This window comes from Glycine soja, chromosome 10, assembly GCF_004193775.1.
Source record: "Glycine soja cultivar W05 chromosome 10, ASM419377v2, whole genome shotgun sequence".
Lineage (NCBI taxonomy): Eukaryota > Viridiplantae > Streptophyta > Magnoliopsida > Fabales > Fabaceae > Glycine > Glycine soja.
In genome coordinates, this window is record NC_041011.1 from 45,420,707 (window position 1) to 45,429,816 (window position 9,110).

The window sequence follows — 9,110 nt, forward strand, 5'->3', positions numbered from 1 at the left end:
TATTTTATGTCCAATAATATATGTATATTAAATGAAAAATATTTTTGAATTTTGTAATTAAAATTAAATAACTAAAATTTTAACATAATTTATTTTGCATGATATGAGCGATTATTATGTATAATTCAAAAAATAATATTTTTTAATTGAAATATATATTTTTAATTTATTTAAAATAATATTAAGTACAATGATTTTAATGATAAGATAAAAGGTAAAGAAAATAAAGGGTTTAAATAAATTTTAATAATAAGATAATCGACCAAAAATATTTTAACCTGTTTTTAATATAGAATATAGATTATATTATTATTATTAGATATTAATTTATATGTACGTTGAGGTGAATGTAAGTAAAACTCTTTTACACGTATCAATCATTTTATCACGTGATTTTCTTATCACTATATAATAATATAAACGTATCATTATCTGCATAGTAGAACAAAATCAGAGAAACTTGGAGCAGCTGCAAAATCATGTTATCTGCTATTGCCTTTGGATTCTCAGCGAATTGGTGGTTGCGCTGTCACGGGCGAACGCCTCCTCCTTTATCTTTTCCGGTTTCAGTGTCTTATTCTTCCTCTTTCAACTCCAACTCAACTAAGTTCAACTATATTCATAGAGCATCCTCTGAAGGTGAAAATTTTCAATCTTATCATCAACTTCATTATGTCAACACCATCTACTCATAATTGATGTTAAATTTGGAATTGGAGTTGCTGGGCTTACTTGTGAAATTTCTATAAATAATAAAAAAAGAATTTTTATTCTTGGGTGTTACAAGTTTTTATTTAAATAATTTTTTTCCATGGTGCTATGCAGGACTTCCTAATGAGTTGGTTGAAGACTCAAAATTTGTTCCTTTGAATGAGGAGGATCCTATATATGGTCCACCTGTAAGTCATGGTTAGTTTTGATTGAATAACATCATTAACATGTTTTGTATCACTTGTTGTAATTTGACACATCACTTCCATAGATGGGTGATATTTTGTCTTCACTTCATGTTTATTTAGCTTTGAAAATTTAATTTGGGTGAGTTTTTGTGGATGTTCATTTCATTCTGTCTTGACTAGGGTCAGAAACTTGGTAGTTTTGCTGAGTTCATATGTAGTCAAACACAAAAGTTTCTTTCGTTTTGCAGGCCTTATTGTTGTTGGGCTTTGAAGCAGATGAAGCTTTGAAGGTGATATTATCTTGATACATGCAATAGGATATGATAGTCCTTGTAAAGAAATAATGTGCTAGTTTCATAAGTGTTACAAGTTACAAGATTTTACCTCAAACGAAGCATTTACAATGCCTTATGCTGTTTCCTGTGCTTCATCTCTCCTCTGTTCCTCTTTCTATTAGTGGCCATTCAGTGTACTTGAATTTCTAACCATCCTTTGGTCTGATTATTAATTTATTAGCTTACAGTAGCAGCTTACGAGGATTATCCAGTGATATTGTACTTTAGATTCCTTTTTCGTGAAATATTGTAGTTTTTATACATTAGCATTCAATTGTCTTGGCCTTATATATATATTTTTTATATTCTTTCCAAATATGACATTTAATAATATAATACGCATCCTGATCTTGAGCAGATTCGACAGCTTTTGAAAGAGTTGGATGGTGAATTCCTAAAGGTAACATCTCATTTCTTGTCTTTCATGACCACATTTTATTGGAAAACCAATATCAATGGAGTAAATGTTCTCTAGTAAAGAGAGAGAGAAGGGGTTTATTTTATTCTAGTTTCCTCCATACGTATCTTGCTTTTAGACCATACCATTCCTTATATTTATAGTGACTAATACCGTCATCCACAAGAAATCTACAAAATGATGAATAATAACCTATACATTGTATTTATAAAAATCAAATCATTTCAGCCTCTATTTTTGTTGGACAATAACTAGTAAAAGGCAACTATTTCATGCGTGTGCTGGATAACGGGGTGTTCTGCTTGATGATGCCTACTGTTATCTGAGTAAGCAACATAGAGAATGTGTCATTCGAGAGTGAAGGTATATTGTAGGGTAGAAGCATGGCCTCATCATCAAATCAGAATGAGTGGTCTGATTGAACAAACTACTTAAATGACCGAATAATGTTTCCAAGTCATAACTAATTGATATAAACCATGCCGTCCTTCTTTGACATAGATGATGAATGTGCTACTCACTCTTAGTTCTCAACATGCCATTGCTTTCTTAGAAAACTTCATTGAAAAAATTACTAGGAATTTGAGTAAATCACATAGCCAAATCAATTAAGGAAGTGACATTACGAAATTTGAAGTAATCTAACAATTATAATTTCCTTAGTTATCCGTCCCAAATAAATTGAAAAAAGAAATACTGAATGGAATATATTGTGTTGCAGGTCATCTATTGTACTGAAGACATGATTATGCGTTCGCTTTGGGAGGCAATGCATACAACACAACCCAATGTAGAAGATGTCAAGGTATTAATGTTTTTAGCAGCTTATGGTATTACTTTCATCTAACATCTCTCTATCCACTCGTGAATTTGTGCTAACAAAGTGATAATAAATAGCTGGGAAAAAATGTGTTTAAGAGTAAGCTTATACATTGTGATTGCTGTATGGAATTTAATATCAAAGTTGTAGAGAATTCACACCTGTCACCTCTAATTTTGTGAATCTTGAACCTTACAGCAACATATATATAAGCTAATAAAGATGCTCCTAATGCACTTAGGCAGTTTCAGCAGTTCACAATATTTATCATTACTGAAGCAGTAAAGTGATACACAGTGGTTTTTCATTTAGTCATATAACAATCCATAACTTATGAATTATATTCAAATCTCTGCATTTTCAGTATTTTATGCCCTGCAGATAGCCAAGTCACTTCCTCGGATATGCTTCTTATCTGGTTTAAGTGGAGAGGAGATGATGATGTTCATAGATTCTTTCCCCGAAACTGGTAACAAAAACATGATCACATCCTGAATTATGCCCTTAGAATCTGTTGAAGATGAAGAAATCTTTCTTTCTTAATATTTCTGAGTCTTGGCAGATTTCACTACAGTTTGGAGTTTATGTTATGCAGGACTAAAACCAGCTGCATTTGCGGCACTTGTTCCGAACAGTGCTAATAAACCACTGGAGGAGTTGATAGATGAAATAATGGGAGACCATGAGATGTTGGTATGTATTTTGTTTCCAAAACCAATTCTTATCATTTTCAATGAGCTTATGATTATAGAAAAAGATCTTTTATGACTGCAGACTGGAGAACAGCTATGAAGAGATTGGAAAAGAGATCTGATCTGATTGAAACCAACAATTTTTTGCAGTATCAGGGCATCAAACTATGCATTATAAAATATAAATCCCAATCTACTGAGGATTTTAAGTATATGAAATACTGTCTTTTGTGACGCAAGTTAGCAACTGATTGTTCCTAACTGTTTAATTAGTACTTAATTGGATATTCTTTTGTTACTGCCTACTTGAAAACATGGAAGGAATCTCTTATTCTTTTGTTAATTTCACGTTCTAAAACTCGTAAAGAGGTGATGAAAGTTGAGACTCAAGGCAAAATCATTTTAGGCAATTTCTGGTTGATTTTCCGAACTACATAAATCAAGACACTTGACGAAGAGTTGAGTCTAATAGAAAAAGTTAGTTCCCTGCCATGTGGTAAATCAAAATTAAGAAATGCCCCACATTTAATAATTGAATTACCTTAATGTTAATCCAACTGTCCCCTAACCAATCTAATCTCTAGACATTCCTAAATCCCACTCCTTGCACACTTTCATCGACTAACATTCACATCACACAACCATAAAACATTTCTATTAAAAATTGGACAAGGATGAAATGGTTGAAAGGAAAGTGAGGAAAAAAAGTGAGAAAAGTTCACTTCTAAAAATAAAAATTCAAAACTTTCTTCTTTTTTTCTTCTATTTTCTCTTCAATTTAAACTTTTCTTTCCTTCCTTCCTTGTAAGGTTAGGAAAACATTGATCAAGCTAAACCATAATAACATTGAAGCCAATCAATTTACATTTACTAAGCCCCCTAACAAACAAGATTACAAAAGGCAGAAAGAAGTTCATTGACATAATTTTCGTTGTTCACTTCACGTTGTCCCCTAAAACTTATATATCATATACAAACACGTGCTGAATTAGTACATTCTAGAAATACACTACCTCCGTTCGTTTTTATTTATTTTTTAAGATTTTGTAGAAATCAAGAAATACAATCAATTTTCTTGATTTTAATAAAAAAGCTGTGAATTTTTCTATTTCACCTTTCTTTTTCTACTCCACAATAAGTATATGTGTAAATTAATTAAAAATAAAAAAGTAAAAATATAATTGATAAATAAATAATGAATGTAATTTTAAATTTTACAAACAACGGATAAATAAAAACAAAAAAATTTAAAAAATCTGACAATTTAAAAGTACCGGAACTAGTAATTAAATAAGGAAATAGGAATTCCTAGCAACACACTACCCAATACAATACAAGAACATGAAGGGAAATGACAGAAATACCAAAACACACACAAACCTGAAAGAGTGATAGGTGTTGCCCGTGGTGGGGTTCAGGGGAAGAATCCAACACTTCTGGAGCAATTAACACCATAATAGGGGTAGAAAGAAAAACAATACTTTAGAACAAGTCACCTTGGTCATTTTTTTTTAATAATTTCCTGCAATATATCTTATCAATGCAATCAAGAACACTGCCTTAAAAGATGAATACATAATAGATAAAACCTTACCTTCAATATCGGTCGAAGCAATTGTCTAAAGAGTGCGAGAAAGAAGAGAAAACATAAGAGAAGAAGGAAGATGCAGAAAACATGCTTTCTACCATGCGTGCATGTCTAAAGAAAAAATCATTATTCTCTTCATCTTCTTCCCTCTATTAGATTTTCTCTTCCCTCTTGAATAGAAATCCTGAACCATAAAGCAATGCAGAAGCGTGTTTTGATGAAAGTAGGATTGTGGAAGAATCAGAGAGCATGGCGATGTATTTATAGATGAATATAATGAATGTATTTATATATAGGTGGAACACCCGCAAAGTATTATGATAAGATCTTTATCATAATTTATCAAAAAATAACCTGAAAATTCAAGACGAAAGAAAGAAGCACACATGAAAAAACAAAGAACAACGCTAAGATAACAATTCTAATTTTTAAATTAATTTGTTTAAGAAATTGAAGTGTCGTAACAAAACGGCACCAAGATAACAATAGTAAAAGAATGTCACCTAGTAAGAATAAGATAGTGCCAGTGGCCTTCCTTAATTAATTCATGAATCATATCCAGACTGAATTCTAATTAACAACATATTGTTAGGATAATTTAATAACGTAAACGTGGTATTTATTTTGATAATAATGATGATTAGCGGATAAAAAGAAAATTGAAAAAATTGAATATTTTTCTTATGGCTCTATTATACATCATGTTAATATTGTAAAAAAAATAATTAATTTTTTGTCAAAATATTAGCATAAATGTAGATTGCACATCGTGAATCATTTTGTAAAATAATTAAATTAAATTTATTTGACAGTATATCATGCTCTCTCTCTCTCTCTCTATATATATAATAAATATGATTGTCATAATGTAATAAAAAATTATAACATATACAAGCAAAGTTTATAATTTAAACTTTAAAAGTAGCTCTTGTAAATGGAAAAGTCTTTCCCATTTAAACTTTTTTTACACTAAAATACTAATATAGCAATTCGAAGATTTAATTGCATTTAGTTTTGTAAATATTGAAAGACATAAAATAATCCTTTTTATGTCTGTATACAAGTGGATTGGGGTTAAAACCCTTTCGAGTGATGGATTGTTGGTTTGAAGATAAAGATTGATGAAGTTTGTGGGGGAAGCTTGGAGAGGTTTGAATGTTCAAGGTTGGGCCACCTATTTTCTTAAAGAAAAATTGAAGAATTTGTTGAAGATATGGAATAAAAAAGAGTTTGGCAGTCTACAACAAAAGCAAAAAGAATTTGAAGAGATGAGTGAGCTTGACAAGAAAAGGGAGAGACAGATTAAATGATGAAGAGGTGCATAGAAGGAAAGAATTACAAGAACTTTTTGGAGGGCTACCTTTTGTATTGAATCATTTGCAAAACAAAAGGCTAGGAGTAAGTGGCTCTTAGAGGGAGACCATAATTCTAAATTTTTTCATTCCATTGTCAATTGGAAAGGAAGAAAAAATTTGATTAGAGGGCTTTTCTTAGAGGAGGAATGGGTGGAGGATCCGTTGAAAGTAAAGAATGAAGCTAGTAGATTCTTCCACAATAGATTTAGTGAGGAGTGTTGGGATAGACCACTTCTTGATGGAGTACACTTTAACCAAATCACACAAATCGATAATGTTGGTTTGGTTGACAGGTTCGGGGAGGAGGAGGTAAAGGAGACAATATGGGAATGTGAAAGTGCTAAAAGTCCGGGTTCGGGTGGATTTAACTTTAAATTCATTAAGGCTTTTTGGCATGTCTTGAAGGATGACATCATTAGGTTTATGGAAGAATTTCATAGACTAGGGGTTTTTCAAGAGGCTCTAATTCATCATTCATAGCTCTAATCCCTAAGGTTGACGACCCACAAGGCCTTGGGGAGTTTAGACCTATCTCCCTAGTAGGATGTATGTACAAGATCGTGGTAAAAGTGTTAACTAGAGGCTTGAAGAAAATACTTAATGATGTTATTGATCAAAGGCAAAAGTGTCTTCTTGGGCAAGAGATTTATTCTACATAGTGCTTTGATGGCTAATGAGGTGGTGGATGAAGCTAGAAGGAAAAACAAAGTTGTTTGGTCTTCAAGGTGAATTATGAAAAAGACTCTGATTCAATGAATTAGGATTTCTTGTTTTACATGCTTTGAAGATTGGGTTTTAATGAAAAGTGGATTAGGTGGATAAGGAGTTGTTTCGAATCTTCTATGATGTCAATATTAGTGAATGGTAGCCCTTCAAGAGAGTTTGGGATGCAAAGGAGATTCAGACAAGGTGACTCATTGGCACTATTTCTTTTTACAATTATGGCGGAAGGTCTTAGTGGTCTTATGAGGGAGACGGTCGCAAAAAAGCTTTGTTCTAGTTGTTAGGTGGGGAAAGAGGAGGAGGGGATCAATTTTCTACAATATGCAAATGATACTATTTTCTTAAGAAAAACATCTATGGAAAATTTCTTGGTTATAAAAAGCATAATGAGATGCTTTGAATTGGTTTCGGGACTCAAAGTGGACTTCCATAAGAGCAATTTTGGAGCCATTGGAGTGGAGGAGAGGATGGGATTGAGATTTGCTCAAATCTTGAATTGTAGATTACTATCTCTACCATTCACTTATGTAAGGGTACCTATTGGGACAAACCCTAGAAGATTGGAGACTGATAATCAACAAATTCAAAAAGAAGCTAGCCTCTTGGAAACATAAAGTCCTCTCTTTTGTAGGAAGGTTGTGCTTACTCAATTTGGTATTGACTTCATTACCCTTGTTCTTTTTTTCATTTTTGAAATTTCCAAAGGTGGTGTTACATAAGTTAGTTTGCTTAAAAAAAAAAACTTTCTTTGGGGAGGGGTGGAATGGGAGAAAAAAATTAAAAATGAGTTTCTTGGGATAAAGTGTGTTGTCGTAAGAGTGAGGGAGGGCTAGGGGTTAAACATATTGTCATATTCAACTTAGCTTTATTGGGAAAATGCAAATGAAATTTATTCCATAATCAAGATTCATTATGGGGAAGGGTGGTGTTATCAAAATATGGGGATTGGAGAGGGTTGTTAAGTGATGTGAGTGACAAGTTGGAATCCATATGGAGGAGAGATCTAAAAAAATTGTGTGGGGGTTGAGTGATTTAAGATGGTTTGATAAAGGAGTAGAATGGAAGGTGGGAAAAGGGGATAAAATAAAATTTTGGTGTGATGCATGCGGGAAGAACAAAACTTTGCCAATTTATATCCCAGACTTTTCCTCATTTCATTGCGAAAATTTGACGAAATTGACAATATGGGGAGGAGGGACGTGGAGGTGGGAATTTAGTTGGTGTAGGAATTGTTTTGCCTGGGAAAAGGACTTGCTAAGAGAGTTTCAACAACTTGTGTCAAGTATGGTCATTGATAGGGAACGGTTGGATGGGTCTTATTCAGTAAAGACGACATATAATCTCATTATTGGGAATGACGGGAACCAACAGACAAACAAAATTTTTGGTGCTAGATGGAAGTTAAATATTCCTCCAAAAGTGATCTTTTTTTTTTTTTTGGAGATTGTTCTTGAACAGGCTGGCCACTTTGGACAACTTAAAAAGAAAAATGTGAGCGTAGCCGCGAATAATTGGTTATGCCCGAAATGCAGTTTGGAGGAGACAACAGCTCACATTCTTTTCTCTTGCAAATTGGCGGATTCAGTTTTGGAAAGTGGTATATTCATGTGGAAGGCTCTGTACTGCCTACCATTATCAGCCTAGGAGAACTTTTGGCAAAAACTTGGGTCTGCAACTTCTGAATGGAACACAATCTGGTGTGAGGTGGTCTGACACATTTGGAATTTGTGTGATGCTATTATTTTTGGAGGTGCAGTTTATGATTTGGAAAAATTGTTGGACCAGATTCTTTTCACTAGTTGGTCATGGTTGAAAAATAGTTCCAAAACATTTCAGTTCTCATTTGCAGAGTGGTCTATGAATACGGCTGCCTGCTTATACAGATCTTAAACATGGTATGGAGGCTTGGAATAATGAAAATTCAAAGGGAGGGATAGGAGGAGTGGTGGCCAACAACTTGGGAGAGGAGGAGGATTCAAACGTATATGTTCATCTGAACATGCAAATAACGATTAAAGTTGGATTTATGATGGAATGGTTGGCGAGACATAAATGTAATTTGTTGAATTATATGGAGGTTAGTGGGGTTTTAATTTTTATTCTGATATGTTGATTTGTTGGGTATAACTTATACATACTAACTAATACAATACATACTTATTTTGCCGATAAAAAAATGATACAATAATATTTTTCATAAATATTTAAAGAACATGTTTTATTTGATTTAAAAAATGTATGTTATAAGGTAAACATTTAAAGAAACAAATTGACGTAAAA

At 32.7% G+C, this 9,110-nt stretch overlaps 1 protein-coding gene across 1 annotated transcript; it reads left to right on the forward strand.

Moving 5' to 3' along the window:
- Positions 1–438: 438 nt before the first annotated feature.
- LOC114370014 lies at positions 439–3,507 on the forward strand. The gene is made up of 8 exons (XM_028327301.1): positions 439–639; positions 826–899; positions 1,148–1,189; positions 1,593–1,634; positions 2,374–2,457; positions 2,854–2,941; positions 3,068–3,165; positions 3,247–3,507. Exons 1-8 carry the CDS (start codon positions 480–482, stop codon positions 3,262–3,264), a joined length of 606 nt encoding a protein of 201 aa, XP_028183102.1. The 5' UTR covers positions 439–479; the 3' UTR covers positions 3,265–3,507.
- The last annotated feature ends 5,603 nt before the right edge of the window (positions 3,508–9,110 follow it).

What these genes read in the sequence shown, in the direction of transcription:
- LOC114370014 (XM_028327301.1), top strand. Translation starts at nt 480, where the DNA reads ATGTTATCTGCTATTGCCTTTGGATTCTCAGCGAATTGGTGGTTGCGC. An exon ending in TCATAGAGCATCCTCTGAAG is followed by an intron (nt 640 to 825) that starts GTGAAAATTTTC and finishes GGTGCTATGCAG; the next exon opens with GACTTCCTAATGAGTTGGTT. An exon ending in AAGCAGATGAAGCTTTGAAG is followed by an intron (nt 1,190 to 1,592) that starts GTGATATTATCT and finishes GATCTTGAGCAG; the next exon opens with ATTCGACAGCTTTTGAAAGA.